This window comes from Anser anser (assembly GCF_964211835.1).
Source record: "Anser anser genome assembly, chromosome: 3".
NCBI classification, from domain to species: Eukaryota; Metazoa; Chordata; class Aves; order Anseriformes; family Anatidae; genus Anser; species Anser anser.
In genome coordinates, this window is record NC_139722.1 from 16,215,557 (window position 1) to 16,234,045 (window position 18,489).

Genomic DNA, 18,489 nt, shown 5'->3' on the forward strand with positions numbered 1-18,489 from the left:
GCTTGGAGGCGTTTGAAGAGCTGCTCTCGCCCTGTTCTGAGCCGTGTAATCAGCTGCGAGCACAGCCTGAATAATCAGGTTCCCTGGGCAGGGGGGGTGCTTTCAGAGAGCTTTGGCTCCGGTGTTTGCATGTTCCTACATTTTTAATTTTAAGTTTATTTACCCCTGATGAATATTCACACGCAGCTCTCATGTCTGTACAAAAAAAAAGGAGGGTGTTCTGCGAGGAAACACGCACCAGCAGCCGCTCCAGGAGGTCTGCCACAGCCTCACAACTCCTGTGAAATCCCACACGAGTTTCACAGCGCCGTACCCCCGGCAGGCTGAGCTCTCTAGAAGAAGCAGCACGTCTCTTCTGGAGGATTTGGGTCCGAGTTTTGGGCTCTCCCTCCGGGCTGCTGCCCGAGAGGCTCCCCGGAGGCCGGGCTTACCAGCCACACAAAGCGCACGCGGCTCTTGGAGCCTCGGTCTCAACAGGATGGGTGCGTGCTGCTACAGCAGGGCGGCATGGGTGTCCCATAGGAACGCAGATGACAAAGCTTATCCTGCTACTTGAAGTTCTCCTCATTTGGTTAGTTTTGGCTTTGAACGGCTGACTTCATTTTAATGCCCTTTAAGCCTTCGGGACGCCGCGCAGATGACAACCGCCACCTCCTCGTACCTCCCTCAGAGCCTGGCCTCTCCTGTTCCTACAAAGCCCTTTGGAAAGGATCACCTCCTCCTCCCTACCCATCCTGTAACTCCAAGTCCTATTTTCCAGCTTGAAGTCCCCTCAAGTTCCACAAAAACGGACTTTCAGAGAACAGCTTCTCCAGCTTGGGCTCAAGCAGTTTCAGCCAGGAGCTTTTGTTCAGGAAGGTTTGACTTGCGTTGGAGAAGAAACGTAAGGCCGAGTGACTGCGCCAGCTACATCCCCACCCCAAAATTGCCAGAAGAAAGAAAAACGTAACCGCAGAAGTTGCTCTGCGTCTTCAGCCTGCTGAGCAAGATTCCTTTTCATGTGTCCAACCTATTTTTCCAAGGGCAGTTCCGCATTCTCAGCTATATTAAGATTTGTTGTTACTTTTAAAAAAAACATTTTCATCTCACCTCCCAGGATTCAACACAAAGACGGCACTTAAAAATAGAGCGCTGTCAAGCCCAAGCGCTTACAACCATGAGTCAAAGCCTCAAAAGTTACGTAGGTTTTCTTTAAAAGAGATTTTGAGAAGGATTAGGAACCTGGTCCCGAGCTATTTTGCTTGCTTGGCAGTTAAGCCTTGAGCGTACATTGAATCATATTTCCAGGCTTTTCTCTCCAACCGAAGCCAGACTTTACTTTTTCTTTCTTTTTTGTTGGTTTTTCACCCCAGCGTGCTACAAGAAGCCCCGCGCCCACCAGTCCCCTGCCACCACGTGTGGTGTCCCGCAGCCTTTGGGGCAGAGGAGCAGCCCGGCCTCACAGAAAGAACAAACGGAGGCTTTAAAGCAGAGAGATCTGAGATCACGATGGGAGGCAGCGTGGGAAGAAGCCCGACCTCGTGACTTCCCGGGCTGCTCTAACCGTCCGACCGCTCGCGACTCATAAGAACGGCGCTGTGCCCACGTCGGGATCCACGAGAAACAATCTCCAGTTTTAATAACGCAGGAAAAATTAATCCGGCTGCTCTGCTGCATGCCCTCAAGGAAGGGCAGCGGAGACAGCCAAGTTCTTTCCACACAGCACCTTTTTCTAACAAGATCTGCCTTTCAAACAAACCAGGAAAAACAGGCGTAATTAAAGGGCAATCAAAGCGCTGCAGGAACCTCGCTGTCAGCGAGATGAAAGATGCCTTTCTGAAATGAAGGCTTGCGTACCCAGATCTCTTCTCCCCGGTTTATCTTGGACGCCGCGCTCCTTTGTCACACAAGAAGCGCCCGCAATTTTGCTTAGTCCAAAGGCTACATATGCAGAAGCTTCAGATGAGATGTCACCTCGGACAGCCTCTCCTTACTCACCGCGGCGTGGAGGAGGAGGAAGGCACGTCTGGGGTTGCCACAGGTGACGGCAAGCAGCTCGGGTGGCAATTAGCCGGCCGGGAGTGCTGGCCCAGCACACGGACACACGGGTGAGACCTGAAGTAGGCAACAGATCTCCCCGGCGCGCGATTCCTGGACGTCCTTCTGCACGAGGCTGGGCTTGGGATTGTTCTGGTCCCATCGCCTTGCTCCCTGTGGCTTCCTTTTTTAATAAATACAACTAAACTGAACTCACCTCCTCCTGTTTGTTACGATTTTGTGACCAGAGGATAAAGGCACCGCTCGATAATCCGAGTCCATTGGCTATTTCTTTCCCTATTCAGGATTCAGATAAAAATCCAGCTTTCCTAGCACCCTTAGAGAGACAGAAGCTTCTCATTTTAATGTTATACTCAGCTTAAATTTATCAGGCCACTTCTGACATTGGATTAACTGGGTCTGGACAGAACACATGGCGTAGGCTCCAAAACACCCCCACCAGAGACAGGCTAAACCGCAATAAGCTCCTTGTTAGGGAACACAGCCTGACACCATTTTCCATGGCCTTGGCTCACCAATTCCAGCGTTCTGCCCCACACACGGTAGGCAAAGGGATCCCAGCAAATCCTGGGGCCATTTCCACCCCACAAAGGCACAGCCTCACCTGCGGACGGCTCCCCACGCACCCTACTCGCAGAGCCGTCCTGTGGGCTGACGCAGAGCTTGCCCAGCAGGACCCATGGGATCCGTGCAGCTCCACATTCAGCTTTGACTTGGGGCTGCACGCTCGTTCTTGTGGTCTCCGGCTGGGGAAGGCAGCAGTTGCTGTGCAGCTGACTTTCACCTCCGTGTTATTTTCACTTTTTGCAGAACAAAGAGACGCGCAACCCTTCGGCCGAGCTAACCTGAAGAGGAACCTTTGAGGCTGACCCGGTGACAGCAGTCCCAAGGAGCAGCCCAAACAACCCATTGATCAGCCGCACACGAAAGAGAAACTGCCCAGCAACTCCACGCTTGCTATTGAAGTGCTGATGGTGGAAAACGTGTGGTTTCTCTAAAGGCTTTGACAAAGATGGACACGGAAGGGTAAAATAAAGGGTCTTTTCTAAAGCTACGTCCGCACGGATGTACATAAAATAGGCCTTGACATGCTCAATCTGTGCTGTGAGCTGGCAGGATGCAAATCCTCTGGCCCCAAAGCCTTATAAATTACACCGGCGTGGCTCCGAGGCCTTCCGAGAGCAGCGCGGTGTGCTAACGAAGCCATGTGGCTTCCAGGACGGGCGCTGGGTCGCGGCCAGGCAGCTCGCAGTGCGGGCAGGGCAAGCACAGCTCTGCCCGCACACATCCACTGAGGCACGTCCTAAGAAAGCAGTGCTGAGGAGACTGCTCTGTCTTTAAAAGAAGAAGAAAAAAAAAAGAACCCGAGCAGCTTAGTAGGGATCACCTGAGAGGCCGCTAATCTCCCTGCTCTCACATTCGTTTCTTCACCTCCCACGTGCGCACCGCAGGTTTTGCATCAGCAGGAGGCGAGCCAGGAAAAGGGAGATTAAAAAAAAAAAATTGGGCAACTCGTGCACCTGTGGGCTCCCCAGCCGCCTCCCTCCTGCCTTTGGGATCGGACGCTCCAAATAAGGCTCGTCTGGCAGGTCTGCGACAGGGCCGCATCCGCTCCAGCCCCGCTCAGCGCCATCCCGCTCGGAGCCCGAGGAATTGGTTTGCATTGGAGCCTCCGAAGCCCCGTCTGGGTGCCTGGCACCAGGCGTGCCGCAGGTCCCACACCCCGCCAGGGAAGGCGGAGCGGGAGCCATCGCCCAGTCGCAGATAAAAGAACGTCCTCGGAGCAAGTTCATCCCCATCAAGAGAACGAAAAGGCACGGTAATGAAAGGAAAATGCATATTATACCAGGGGAACGCCGAGTGTTATCCCAACGTGTTCCGGGGCAAGGAAACACAGGAACGTCTCTGCTCACAGCACGTGGGAAAAGCGGGGAGAGAGGTTCCCATTCCTGCCAGCGCTTCCTCCCCGCCCCACGCTCTGATAAGATAAAGATGCGGCCCAGGTGTCAGCTCCCATCGGGGTGGTTCGAAAGAAAACAAAAGCAGCAGCTTGGGGGGGAGAAAAATTGGCAAAAGGTAAAAAAAATCTGAAAGAATGAAGTCTACAAAGGCACAGAAATGGCTGAAGAGGAAGTTTTGCCATAAGGCATGAAAGGAATGGAAGTTAAAAAAAATACCAGCACCCAGCTTTCCACCTAGGAAAGCTCAGCAAGGGAAGGGTTTTGTTTTGGCTTTACGAAACACGCTGCGAGCTTCAGGGCCAGGTGGAAGACCAGAAAGGTGGTGGAGATTGAGACACCGAGTCCTGAGGGGAGATCTTAGCTGAAAAACTCCTCCTGGTGTGCAACGTTTAGAACCAAGGGCAACAGCCACTTGGTTTTAGAGAACCCAGGCCAGAGCAGGAGAGGTCCGTGCTGAGAGGCAGGCAACACTTGCTGTGCTTTTCCTGCGTCCCTGCTCCAACGCTGCAGGTACTTGTGCCTCAAAGTACCTGTGGTCTGTAGCGCTGGCTCCAAACCAATCTCTCTCCTTGAAGTATGTTTGACTCATCACATTTCATAGTTTCATTTCCAACTAACCAAACCTGTACGTCCTCAATGCTGCTCAAGCTGGCAACACCTTCTTTAATGAGGCATATGACTGCCGCTTCATTACAATGGCATCCATATAAATACGGGCAATATTCATCAATCACAACAGTTGAGTTCTTCCTACAGTGAACACCAAGCAAGGGCTACGCTAGAAGAAACTCAAAGTAAATCAGCAGCGTACACCCCAGCCTTACTTTGAGTTAGAGCAAGAAATCTGTCCTCTCCAGAAGAGGAGAAGTCCTGCCCAGGAACTGCAGGCAGGAAGCACAGGGACCTGCCAGCAGACCACCCTCACCGGGCAATCTAACATTTCTGAAGGCCAATTCAAGTTTGCCACAAATTACCTTAATGTAGGACTGTCCCACTCATCTTGGACAAAAAAAAAAGAGCATTGTTTGAACTCTGTTATTCAGGGTGTCACTTGAGAGACGTCACAGCACCTCGTCTTCAGTGGAAAGAAGCAAGAAGCTCTACCACAGTATTCTCCACCTCCAAAGCCATGGTTAGACCCTTACGACATACCCCCTTTTAGGGGAAAGGGTCTTTTCACACAGTGCCTGCTTACAGCACCAAAGGGTGCCTCAAACACCACCTCGAGTTCTTGCAGCTACACAATCTGGCAAAGACACAATCACTGAGAAGACGCGGGTGCGTTTTGCTGCCTTCTGCCAAACCCTGCCTCTCCTTCGAGCTGCAGCTGAGCAGGTTGGGCACGTGAGCCGTTCCGAAGCCCCCCGGGCCGGCTCGGAGCACGCCGGCTCGCCTCGGGCAGAGCCCCGGCCCCAGCCCTCCTGCTCCACGGGGCAGGAGCTCAGACAGGACTTGAGCAAAGCCGGATCCAGCAAAGCCAGTTACCCCTGGGGAAACCGATCTGGCCAGATTGTTCAACTGTCACTGACCCGAGAGCAGGCCATGTCCCCGGGCCAGAGGTAAGGGAGAGAGAATTTGCCTCACACAGCCTAACGGGTAGCAGCAGAGGTAACAGGACAGCCAACAGTAAGAACAGAGTGGCAGGAAAGACGGGTAAGAAACGCGCGCTTAACCACGCGCATAACGACAATTTCCACCAGAAGACCTCGAACGGACACCAGCCAGGGGAGGAGAACCAGGCACGCTGTACAGACACAGGAGGAGACGGCTCCCAGTCTCAAAAACTCATACCCTGAACCTACAGATGCTTCTCCCCATTGCCAGGCGGAGGCAATCCACACAGAAAGCATTACAAGGACAGGAATTCCTCTTCCCCAAGTTCAGCAGCAGACTTTAAAGACGGCCAAAGCCTGCTTGGTCAACGAGGAGGGGCAGGCACCTGCACAGCAAGCTCCATCCCAGCCCTAATGACGTAACAGAAGCGAAAGATGACGAGCTCGTGTTCAGACATCCAAAAGCTGTTACAAAAACACAATTCTACCTCTACCTCGACCGTCTGCCCAACGCAGCAGAAGCCCAGGACAGGGTGGGAAACTGTTTGAAGTCTCCGCAAGCCTCAGGGTGACTCCAGCGTTACCCGTTGCGTGCGAGCGAACGTATCAGCTCCCCATCTCTCAGACTCATCAGGCCACGCTTCCACCCAGCTGGGGCTGCTCCCGAGTAGCTGTGCTGACCACAGCACCTCCTCTCCGTCTTTCTACCCTATATTTGCTCTCCTTCAAGTCTCGGAAGCACCACTTACAGGCAGCCTCTCTTTCCCAGACAAAACCTGGTCTTCCTCCCCACCCTCAGCTCCCTTGCCCTTCAGGTCCTGAGCCCTTTTCCAGCTTGAACACGCCTGGGAAGCCCACCGAGTTCTTAACGCACCACTCTCCCCTAGGCTGGCCCTTCCCAGCGACTCCTGTGCTGTCTCCGAGGAACAGAAGAGGGCAGAGAGGAGCTGCCAGAATGAAGCACAAAACATTTGCTCCAAAACCCACAAGCACTGATCCCGGAGTGGGAAAAGCCTGTCACGCGTGAAGTGCTCCTGGTGTACTCGACAGCACACACCCAGCCCGCTGCGGGACACCAGCAGTCGCTCCAAGCAGAGCTGCTACGTCCCGCATCCAGGAGTTGTGCCCAGCTCTCGTCAGAACAGTTTTTCCCTCAGCAGAAAGCTGTATTTTACCCAATCCCCTGTGCCTCCAGGCCAAAGCACTCTCAGGGAGCGAGGCGACACGCTCCTGGCATGCACAAAGCGGCTCTGATGCTCCTGTACGCCCCCACAGCAAGGGCTAGCAGGAGGCAAGGCAAGTTCCTGTAAAACTCTGGTCCCAGAGCTGCGAGGAGCAACTCGGTGCGACGAGATGGCGTTTCCCCCTTCGCAGTTCTGACCCACACCCAGAGCCCCGGGTGCCTGACTGAGCAATTACAGCACAGACCTCAGGCGCAGCGCCTCGCACCACCGTACTGCGCCGCACAGCACCGAGTCCTCCCCACAGCAACCTGGAACCGAGCAGCAGGGAAAGGGGAGAAGCAGCAACCCCAGGAGAATCGCCTGGCTCTGAGCCGGGTAACTCCGGGGCGCAGGAAGCAAGTTTCTAATAAGCAAGGCTTGCTGGCTGGTTAAATACACTGTCTACGCAACGCTGCTCTTATTAAACGTCAGACACTAGTTATTTCTGGTGCTACAGAAGGTCTTCCACAGGAACCCAGCGCTCCTCATTCCCTGCTCTTCATATTCTTCACGACTATTCTTGGGGGGGGGGGGGGGGGGGAGGAGATTGAGGGGGGAGAAAGAGAGTGCGTGCACGCAAGGTAAGCGAACCATGCAATAAAAATAGTTGAAATTGGCTCAGGCATCTCCTGATAAGATCACAGGAGTTGGGAAAGAGCAGCAGCTCCGCTGATGAGAAATCCAACCACTGACAGAACGCATCCACTCGGGGAAAAAAAAAATAAAAAGGTTAAACAGATGTTTAAAACACAGAGCGTTTGTTACAAACGAGAGTTCTTTGAACACTCAAAATCCACAGTATTTTGGTCTTAATGTGATCCTGATACGAAGAGTGCAAGCCTTGGCTCCTGGAATCACAGTCCCTTCAAAGCACACGGATCTTGCACACTAGCAGTGAAAGTCTGGAGGCAAATTTGCCTTATGTAGCTACCAAACCAGTCTGGGTCACATCTCCCTACACCACCTCATCCCGCGAGCTGAAATACAACCCCGGGGGGTGTCCGGAGACATTTTCAAACTGCTAGGGGCAATTTTCCTACGGACCTGCAAGACCTGAACGTTCAGGGGTCTGTCGAGCACCTGGGCAACGACCATCCGCACCAGGTTCATACAGATAAAGTGCCTCAGTTCCCTGCCCAGGAACCTGTTTGAACGGTTTGGTTCACCTTTTGGTTCGCCTCGACGAACGCTGCTAGCCCCACTAAAACCAGCATCTCTGCCTGGACGTGCCAAGGATGGCACAGGGGAGGTGGTTGCACGGCGTATTTCTTTGTCCATAGAGGACACGGCGAATTTTTAGCACCTATCTGGATCTGCTCGTTGCCTCTCTGCTTGCTGAGGCTGCCCTGAGAGGTCAAATCAAGAGAAAAATGGCTGGGCTCTGTCAGCAGGTGGGAAGAGACGGCTTTCCTCAGGACAGCCACCGGCTTCTCAGCACCAGCTCTAAGCCCTGCTCCTCGATCCTTGGCTACGGTAGCACGTTAACACCCTGGGAACACCGCCTGTCTCCTTTCTGAGGCTTCATGTCCTTGTCCATAAATCAAAGGGCTTTGTGCTTCAAAAAACCACAGCAGGCAAGGCCCTCCCTGCCACCACCCCCCTCAGGCTGACCGAGGCCAAACCCAGAAGCCAGACCTGGTGAACGGAGAAGCCCGGTGCCCAATTCCATGCCCGGGGAACAGCAGGCACGCTGCAGGGCAGCTTTCTCCAGCCAGCAGCGCGCACAGCTCCTCGCTGCTGCCTGCCGAGCACCCCACGCTTCTCCCACCGAGCTGAAAGCCAGCGGCAACCCCCAAAAACCTCTCCCTGCGGCCTTTTATCTAAAGCTCTCGTGCAGCACAGAGCAAAGCTTGCGATGACATCTCCTGGGCCTCTCGTTTTTGCCCAGGTAGTTCAGAAACTCTCCGAAGACGGCTTCCGCACTTCAACTCCAGCAGCAAAGCGGTGGGAAGCGCCTGTGGAACCGAGGGGACTCCGTCCTCCCTGAGCTGCCGCCCCGGCAGCTGGAAGGCACGCAGGTCCTTTTTGGGAGCTGGAGTGGCTTCACACAGGTACAGCTAAGCAGCGGCCAGGAGAGCTGCCCGTACCTACGCACCTACTGCGGCGCCCAAAGATCAAAACGGGGTTCACTGGGAGGCTGCTGGAACTCGAAATAGGTCACCGTGCGTTGGCACCCGTGGTTGAGCTACCCAAGCATGCGTTGCTGAAACAACAGCAGCTACTCCCTCTTCTGCTGAAGACGAGCCCCTCGTCCCAGCCTTGACTCCTCAGAAATTGCCCCCCGGGCCCCTGCCAAGGGGCTGTGCTAACTGCCAAGCCCCGCTGCGCTCAGCGCCACCTCCAGCACCACCTCATCTGCCCTGGAAACCCTCGGCGCTTCCTTCTGCCGGTGCTCGCCCCTCTCAGGGAGGCGATTCTGCCAAGAACCTAAAAGCAGTCGTAAAGCTCCCCGCAGTTGCACATGCGAACCCTCTTAAGAAACAGCCAGGAGGTTTTGCCTCACGTTGGAGTGTAAACAAACTTGTTACATGCTAATCACCGGGTAGGCCACACGCCCTTCCCTTCCCCCCGCCCAGCGAATCTCTCCCGAAAGGACAGGAAACCTGAGCGTGGTCACACACCTTCGCCTCCTCGTTGATGTCCCAGGTGAAGGAAATGGCGTTGTACGCGATCTCCTCGATGTTGCTGATGGTGTTGAAGCTCTCCTTGTAGTCAGCTGTTAGAAAGGAGAGGCGTGAGGGAGAGGGAGAGGCGATACCGTCCGGAGCTCTTACTCACACAGAGCAGCTAGAAACTGCAACTCCTCAGCAACCCCTTGGGGGCAAAGGAAGCTGAACTGTATTTAAAAATGGATCATTAAAAAGTCTGGAAATAGTTCTCATACCAAACGCACACACACACATCAAAAAACAGGAGGGAGGAGCAAAATAGGGGACTCAGAGAACCCCAACTAGAAACTCCTAGGGGAAAAGCAGACACCACAGATACTGCATGCCCCGTGCCATAACCTGCTGTGTACGGGAAACTCTGCTCCGGACGGCAGAGGAATAAGCTCTCAATAAAAGTCCTTCAATAACAAAGATTTGCATGCGCGTCTGCTTTAAGTGCCAAGTGATTAATCCCTGCTTTTATTCGCAGAAGGAAGACGAGGAGTACAACCCAGCCTTCAGCCAGAGAAGGCTGGACGCCAGCCAGCCACTGCCTTGTCTAGAGGCGAGTGGAAATTTGCAGTGTTTTCTTTTTCTGCCGTGCACCAAAAGCCAGTTGTGAGCAAAGCTGGGGGAAGGAGGATCACTAGCGTCGAGGTATTTCTGCAAGGATCTTGGCCTTTGAAGAAACACGGTATTTAAGACAGCCGCAGAGATTGTGGGCTGCAATTTAGCTACAGCCACCAAGATATGCCAAAACAACTGCAGTTTGGAGACAGGCATTGCATCTCCCAATGCAGGACTCTAAACTCAGTCTGCTCGTGAATAAAATAAACCCCTCCAAAATCCAGCCCCTCTAAGGGGTCCTAAAAACCGCAACATTAGCTCAAAACTATCAGCAGCTCTCTCCAGTCTTTCAGCAAAGCTACTGAGAGTTGAAAGCGTAATCCAAAGGTTGGTTAAAATAACAAAGCGTTAGCAGAAAGCCAAACCGTGCCAAGGAATTAGGCTGGAGTTTGACATCAGCAAGAAGAGTGTTCCTTTACCTATGTCAATGCATCTTTGTTTGGCTGTGTGCTGTCTCGAGTGCCAGTATTTCCAGTGCCTGAGCTGATCTTCTCTTGTTTTGTCTTCAGCAAACACCACCATGATGACACTCTGAAAGGAGAGGGGGAGGGCAGAAGATTAAAGAAAATAAAAACGCAAACACGTGAAAGAAAAGGCCGCAGAGTACATTTGTCTTGGAAGTCCTCCTCGGTGTCAGGTTTTCCGCGTTGCGCTTCGCAAAGCGGCAGCACAGCTGGCCCACGTGCAGCCTGGCAGAAAGGCAGACAGCCGCGCTTTCTGGGTCACAAAGCGCTGAGCAGAGCTGCCCTCCTAACTGGAGTTCACGAATCTCGTTGCAGGCGTTGCATCACCTCCACACAAGTGCTGACACCGCTTCTTCGCGGGCCGAGCCAGGATGGGTTGGTCTGGAAGGAGGCGGACGGCAGAGGAACGAGCGCTGACGTAACAGAGAGGGTGAGCTGCCCGGCGTGCTGATGCTCCGGTTGGGATTAGCTTCGGGAGAGCGTAAGGCTCCCAACACGCACGCCCTCTTTCCCAAGAAACCACAAGAGCTGCCACTTACTCGGACTTTGCTGATGGGGTGATGGATTCCTTCGCTGCTGCTCACTTCTTTCAGCGTGATCGGGTAGAATTGGCCTTTGTTCAGGTACGTCATCGTGCTGTCCCCCGGCTTCTGCCGGAGAGACTTGGAGGCTTCCAGGGTGTATTCAAAGTTATTCCTGCGAAGCAAAGAGGACAGCGATTGCTAAGGCATTTTCCTGGAAAGCTGATTAAATGTTTTACATTTAATTTGGAGAAATTCCAAAGTCGTTAGTTGACTCACTAAGCCATCAACAGGCGAGGAAGTTGGAAAACAGGATGAGCCCCTTTTTAAACTATTTCCTTCATGAACGAAGATTTCAGAGAAGTTCTTGGCAAGCTAAATTCCGAGTCACAGCGGCAGGCCAGTCTGGAAGCAATCTATTCCATCTCGGAGCAGCAAGCTGCTCTCACGGAACAGAAAACTATCCATTAGCTATTAGCAATTAAATTAAATTCACAAGCTAATAAGCTATTCAGTGGCCACGGTCTCCTCTTCCCTCTTGGTGAACTGCAGCTAACACAACTACCTTACTCCCCTCCCTCGGAGTTCATACGAGTTTCGTGCTTCCCATTTCTGCTGTGGCTTTCCAGCAGAGGGACAAGAGGCCAGAAGCCAGCTCTGAGAGACGACTGCTGACAGCCACCGCACCTTCTTATGGGACAGGGAGTTGTTACAAGGACAGCAACTGAAGCAGGGTGGTATTTCCAACCCTACAGGTCGTTTTCCTTGAAGATGTATGTAGAAATTTAATAGTTTTCAACTATTCCATTCCAATTAGCAGCTACTGTTGGTGCTTTTGACATCCGCAGCCCCCAGGAGCCTGACAGAGACTCAGTGCAGAAGGGAGCGAGCTGCACTGCCTACTCACATAAAACCCAAATCAAAGAGAAGAAGAGAGTAAAGGCCAAGGGGGGTGTTAAAGCATTACCCAGAAATACTGTCAAAAACATAATCTTCTGAATTCATGTTGGTCATCCGGAGATTCAATTCAGCAGGAAAGAAAACCTGGTGTAGACACAAAAAACAGAACACCGCAACAATTAACACAGCAGCACCAAGAAAAGTCAAGATTAAACAGATATGTGTTGCCACAGAACTTCTGGCAGGCAAACTGATCATCAGATAAGAGCTGATTTTTGGTCTGTACACACAGGACACCGGAGCAGGTTTTTAATCCAAAACTTTTGGGTGTCAACTAAGCACAACATCTCACAAGCCTTCTGAGTCAACTTATGGCAACATTTTAAAGCTTCCTCAAATCCTCAAAGAAAAGGAGGAGCTACACAGTTCCTTGATGCGTGGCTTTCAAACAAATAAAGTCGCGGTTACTGCTGTTTTCAGCCGATACCATTAAGACACACGCACAGAGTGCCTTTTTTTGTACCTCTTGCACGCCTTCCTTGAAGGTCTCGGAGAAGGTCGAGTCCGGCGTCCGCCTCTGGGAGTTCTGCGGCTGGGTGTTGGAGTTGAACTGGTCGGGATTGAGGTTCCTGTCAAACACCACCACCCGCTCGGGGGGCTCGGGGTGGTAGACGCTCGGAGGGATGCCCACCGCGAAGCCGTGGGGCTGGGTCTCCGTTTTGATGGAGTGGGTGGGCATCGTCGCGATGGAGACGGTGACGGTCGTGTCAGGGGTGGTGAGGTGGCCCCTCTTGTCCATGCCCATCTGGGGCGTGTGCGGAAGGACGATATTGAAAGGCACATTCTTCAGGACCTGGACTCTGTTTTCCCCGGCAGAAATAAGCGATTGTTCCGTCACGTTCGGGATGCTGTTCCTTTAAAAGGCAAGAAAAAAAAAGTAAATAAACAGAACTTTTAGTTTTCTCATTAAACAAGAACTAGAACTGCTTTTCAGCCTTTGGGACAGCTGATACCAACTCTACCCTAACCTGAAAAGCTGAGAAAAAAAAAAAAAGAAAAAAAACCACCACTCACCCACTGCTAATAACTCCACCTTGGAGATGAATTACCCTGGAGCAAAGGGTGAGGGTTCACAGCCCCAATTCTCACTGCCTGGAAAACAGCGATCCGAAACCAAGCGCTGTGATGCTCCTCTCACCACATGCAGGCTCACGCTAGGCTGCATAAAACTGCTGCCTGGTGGTCGGAGGGGGATCAAGAACAAGGTCGCCGTTCCTCTGCCCTACAAGTTTGCCACCCAAGAAGAGCTCCCAGGGAAATTACAGCCCTCGTTCGTGCACATCCCCCAAGAAAAGCCCCACCAAGACTCCCCACGGTGGTTTGCATAGCTTCACACTCTCCACCCCACCACACGCATTTCTGCCAGGATGACAGTGACACCTGCGGCCGAGCTGACCTCAGAGCCAGCCCTCCCTCCCTCCCTCCCTTTCTCCCTCCCAACGACGTGGTCCTGCCGTCTGCTCTGCACCAATTCGGACTCTCCCCCGTCCCCTCGGTGAGCCAGTTCAGCTTGTTCCACTGGCAGCAAACTAATCACTTTTTGTCCTGCTAGGTTATGGGTCGGCGGAAGACCGCAGCTGGTACCAGGGGAGCAGTGGGAACACGTGGCTGGGAGCCGGGCTGCTCTTCTCAACCAGAAGTCGTTCGAGCAAACCACAAAACCTCACCTCAGGTCCTCAAGACATTTTAATCTTCTAATCAGTCCAAAGGAAGAGGACGGTGGGAGTGGAAGCCTGTCTTGAATGAACCTCACGCTCATAATATTTATTTAATCGGTATCTTCGTCTGCTTTGGGCAGGGGGCACAAGAGAGGAAGGGCAGTAAGAGGAAGAAGAAATAAAGAAGTTCTAGCGGATACAAAAGAAGGCCACAAACAGTAAGAAAACCTAAATCACAAGCACTCTGAAGTCCCTCCCCCTCAGCCCATGCATGAGGGAGCAATGATGCTAGTGCCTGAGACCAAAATCAGCAATGAAGAACTGAGATAACTGCATGCAAAAAAGAAAAAAAAAAAAAGACCTCTGCAAGCCTTGGGAAGGGAAGCCTTCACTTAACGTTAAAGAAAGCAGCTTTTGCCAAGCTGACTGTACGACACAAGCAGACAGAAAGCAGAATGGATGTAAATAAGCAGCGGTTTGGGCCTCAGCTCTCCATATCACAGTCCAGCCCCTGTCCTGCTCCTGGGGCAGAAGGTTCTCTTTCAGCAGCTTTGGTGGTCTAAGAGCAAAGGAAGACAAGCAGACACAAAAACTAATACCTTTTGCTATGATCTTGGTCAGGATGTTCCACCTCTGGTTTAGCTGTTGAAGATCTCCTCTCCCTTGGCACCTGGGAAACACAACACACGCTGTAATTGCATTCCTCCTCCCGTACACACACGCAAAAAATTGGTCCTTCAAACACAGCCATTACAGCTCTTCCCCCTCTTTGGTCAAATTAAGAGAGCATCGCTCTCCGATACCAGTCATTATTAGCATTACAGCCTGACTGCTGCTAACATCCGCGCAGCTCTGGGGCGCCAGGCACGTCCCACGTGCTGCTCGGAGGATCCTGCTGCCACCAACCCGGCCACCCGTGCAAGCCCTGCGCTCCTGCCAGTGTCAGACCACGTTAAAGCTGGTGGGGAAACGCAGCCCTCGCAGGCTGGAGCGCCTCAGCTGGACCTGAGGGAGAGCCTCGACGTTCTCTGAGGCCGCTCAAGGCTTTACTTTCTCCTCAGAGACCAGGGGGCTGGGGGGCACCAGGCTCAAACGGTGCTCCTGGCACTTGGACCCAGCGTGCCACCTGAAGGATTAGAGCAAACGTTTTCCTGCGCGAGGAGGAGTCGACTCCCAGCACTTCCCTTTGCTCCACACGCGCACTCGGATACTGCTCCTGTTTGCCAGCTCAGGTGCAACGTGAAGAATCACCGCTTTGCTGCTAATTAGCTCTGATGCTGGCAACGTAGCTGCATGAAAAGCATATTTCTCTTAATAGCCCCTGACTAAAGCCTAAATCCTGCCTGTTCCACGTAACACGGGAACTCCGATAACCCCAGAAATGGATTTTCCACAGCCACCAGCAGAACTCTGAAAACCTCTGTTTGGAGACCACTGAGAGCCTGACCACAGCTATCCACCAAAGAACAAGGCGCTTCCAAACTGCCCGTGGCCCAAAGCCCACCACGGCTGCAGAACCCACATTGTGGCTGAAAATTTAACTTCTGTAAGGCCCTGCTAGCAACAGCCGAAGGATCAGGGTAGCCCATTAGTCAAACAGAAGAGTCTTCAAGTGTTTTGTTTTTTTTTTTTTTAAAAAATATAAAATATTCAAAGGTGATCTCATCGCTGCTTTTAATATTGCAAAGGGAGAGGGGGCGTATTGCGAATGCCTAGACGCTGTCCCTCTGACATTACTTCATCACAGCCTCCAATAAATCTTTCAGCCCTAACCGTTCTGCCTCACACAAGTGTGCTGAATACCTGTTTTTCCACCGAATTTTCTACACACCTACTGATACCCAAACATGAGGAAGCCCCAAATTAGACGTTAACGTACAGCAAATCCCTTCTGCTTTGCCAAGCACGAAGGATCGACATCGCCGTTCTCTTTGTAATCTATGCATTTAGAAATCAAAATTGATTCTGTGGATTAAACCCTGGATTAAACCCTGTGGATTAAAATTGTTCTGGTGAAAGTGTTTTTTTCTCTTCCCCTATCCAAGAGCACAGCAAGCGTGGGCACAAAGCAGAAAGGCAATGCTCTCAAAAAACTAGCCGAATAACACTCACACCAGTGAATTTGTGGCATTTTGTTGCATGTGTGGAGCACTAAGCTCCATATAAAGCGTTACAAGATTATTTTGATACACAAGACGTATTCAAATCTAACAAAAAAAATAGACGGGCAAAGATTTTGTACGCCCAATGCAACCTCTGCTAGGGTTTGAGGAGCACACTGAGGCTAGCAATTGCACTCACTGCTGTTGAAAGGCATTAACCAAAACGCCAGGCCCCAGAGCCAGGCCGGCCCTCTGGCCTCCCTGCCTGCTCAGCAAAGGAGAAACAGGCAGCTCCGCCTGGGGAGCCAGGCCGCCCCAACAGCGGCACGACACCTCCCTGCCCGCAAGTGTCTGCTGGCCTCCGCTGACTTGAACGTCGGGGTGAAGAAAGCCACCCGGGCTTGGGCTTCCCATATTTAGAAAGGAAAGCTCAATGAAACATACTCCGTGCAGATCAGAAGGTTATCTGCTCGGGTGCAACTCACCCGTGGGTACCTAGGAAGGTAAATGTCTCGAGAAGACCTCAAATGCTAAGGGGAGACAACCACAGCTGCCAAAGGATTAACACGTTAACAGCTCGCTGAAGGTTAGAGGGATGCAGGCACCAGCTCCTCCTGGCTGACGCTCCCCCACCCACAACCACAAATTCTGTCTTTGTAGCTTCCCGGCAGCACAAAAGCCAGCGGCCCCACCAGAACAGGAATCACACGAGCAAAAGGAAATGCATATTTACATTCAGACATGGACACGCTCCGAAGTTTCATTCATCGTGACTACTTAATACTCTGCCTCCTGCAGAACCTAGAGTCAACGCGCTACTGAAGCTTTTGACCATTACAGCAAGATCCAGATCTTATTTTGCTGAACTAAAAATAAACCATCTTTCAACAGATTTTTTTTTTCTTAATTTTAAAGCCATATAGTTTAAAGTCCTCATGATATATTCACGGCTTCAGCAAAATCCATGCGATGACTCTTTGTCATCAAGCAAATGACGCCTTTTCCACCGGCGGAATAAAAGCTCCAGTGGCTGTCAAAGCGCCCCCGTGACAATCTACCTTGTAGTAATCGTACAGCAGTCCGAGGGCAGCCGCGCTGTCTTCATCGCCGTTGATGCTCATCATAGCTTTGGTGGCTGCCGTAAGGGGATTTTCAAGAAAGGATTTCCAGGCTTCATCTTCGCTGGTGTACGGACGTCTCTGGGAGTAGAGAGAGTCATTCTGAAGAACCAGCACGGGTCTTTTACTTGAATCATAAAAAAAATGAAAAAGACAAAAAAGAAAAAATGCCTGTTGGAAGTCATGAAAAACATTCCTGAAGTTCTTTAAAGTTAGCTGCCCCAGTTTCACAGGGTTCAAATTCTGATTCAGTGCATTGCAAGGATTAGTCAACACAAAAAGCCCAGAAACCTAATTCTGATCTCACCCGTGCTCAGTGTAAATCGGGATTAACATGAACAAACTCAGCTGGATTACACCAGCCCATATACAATCACAGAGCTGTTTAAGAGCACAACAGACCTGCTAACGCTCTGAATCCAGCCCAGGAGTTATACGTGCTTACTGGCCTACCACCTACAAAACCTCTAGCACATCCTACGTAATGGCAGCGAGCCGTAACCTGCTCGAGTTTCCATGTGGAACTAGAAAGTGTGAACTAACAAAACATCTTTCTCCCAGAGCTTTCAGAAGGTGCCTGCGCTCTCCGAGTCCACATTAAAACACCACCTAGAAGCTGATGATTAGTTACAGGCTACACGTGGAAAACTGGCCAGAGAGTCCTCAAAAACCAACACAGCAGTGAGTTTTTCTGACAACGGAAGCCAAAAGATTTGCTGTCTGGTTACTGCTGAAGAGACGTGAGCCTAGCTTGAGTCAATGACAAGTTATAACTGGGAAAGAGAGAAAACCTTGGTTATTTCCTTGATGATGTAGTACGTTGAGAAACTGCATCTACTCTGAACATGCTGCTGTTGCTGCAAAGGAGAAAATGTCCAAGACTTGGACCTTCAGCCTATAACCGAAAGCGGGTCATGTTGGTGAAACATATGCTTCATCTTTAAAGTCAGATCAAGGTAACATTTTAAAAATCTGACTTTTTAGATGAGCTCAAACAGTTCTCCTTGCAGTGCAAGGACAACATTAGTTTGCTAGATTGGGTGGGACAGGGGACATTTGGATTTCCTCAAATAATCCAAGATTTTTAATCCAATAAAAAATAATAGATCGATAACAGTTTGTTTAAAAAAAAGGCAATCAAACAAACAAACAAAAAAAACACCAAAACACATCCTCACCACCATCATACCCCTTCCCCGGAAGATAAGGATTCTTTTCATCTGTTATTTACCCAGACGCATTCAGAGATTGAAATACACTACAAATACAAAAAGTTGTGAAATACAAAGTTGTGAAACGCTCTAATCACTATAATCAGCTTAGCACTATCCTGCATTTATCACCACCTTCTACCAAAAAGATTGCAAAGCACTTTGTAAATGATGCGTTCGATCCTTGATCGGTTACACAAGCAGTCCCGCAGCTTCAATGGGACAGCTTGGCTGAGTTTAAGGCAGTTTAAGTGTGAGTTTCCAGGATTTATAAGAGCACTTTGTACCTATAAAACAGCATTGTATAGTTGGGGAGAAAAAGCAAACAACAAAAAAGAAGAGCTCTTCACCAAACCCTTTTCTAGGTCTTTGTAGGGATTTATGTGTGGACTGAAATATGTATGCC

The 18,489-nt window shown here is 51.2% G+C and overlaps 2 protein-coding genes across 4 annotated transcripts in view; both read right to left on the reverse strand.

Moving 5' to 3' along the window:
- RRM2 (ribonucleotide reductase regulatory subunit M2) overlaps positions 1-3,225 on the reverse strand; it is a 65,427-nt gene extending 62,202 nt beyond the window's left edge. The window contains exon 1 of the mRNA XM_083827989.1: positions 3,219-3,225. The gene's annotated coding sequence lies outside the window, so the exon portion shown is untranslated. The remainder of the gene's footprint in view (positions 1-3,218) is intronic.
- Positions 1-18,489, reverse strand: part of GRHL1 (grainyhead like transcription factor 1) — a 38,196-nt gene that overhangs the window by 17,837 nt on the left and 1,870 nt on the right. For all 3 annotated transcript variants that reach the window (XM_083827983.1, XM_083827984.1, XM_083827982.1), the window contains exons 2-8: positions 16,813-16,999; positions 14,252-14,322; positions 12,458-12,848; positions 12,002-12,078; positions 11,053-11,209; positions 10,469-10,580; positions 9,396-9,490 (exon numbers count right to left, since the gene is read on the reverse strand). In XM_083827983.1, coding sequence (XP_083684109.1) covers positions 9,396-9,490; positions 10,469-10,580; positions 11,053-11,209; positions 12,002-12,078; positions 12,458-12,848; positions 14,252-14,322; positions 16,813-16,999 — 1,090 coding nt within the window. The remainder of the gene's footprint in view (positions 1-9,395; positions 9,491-10,468; positions 10,581-11,052; positions 11,210-12,001; positions 12,079-12,457; positions 12,849-14,251; positions 14,323-16,812; positions 17,000-18,489) is intronic.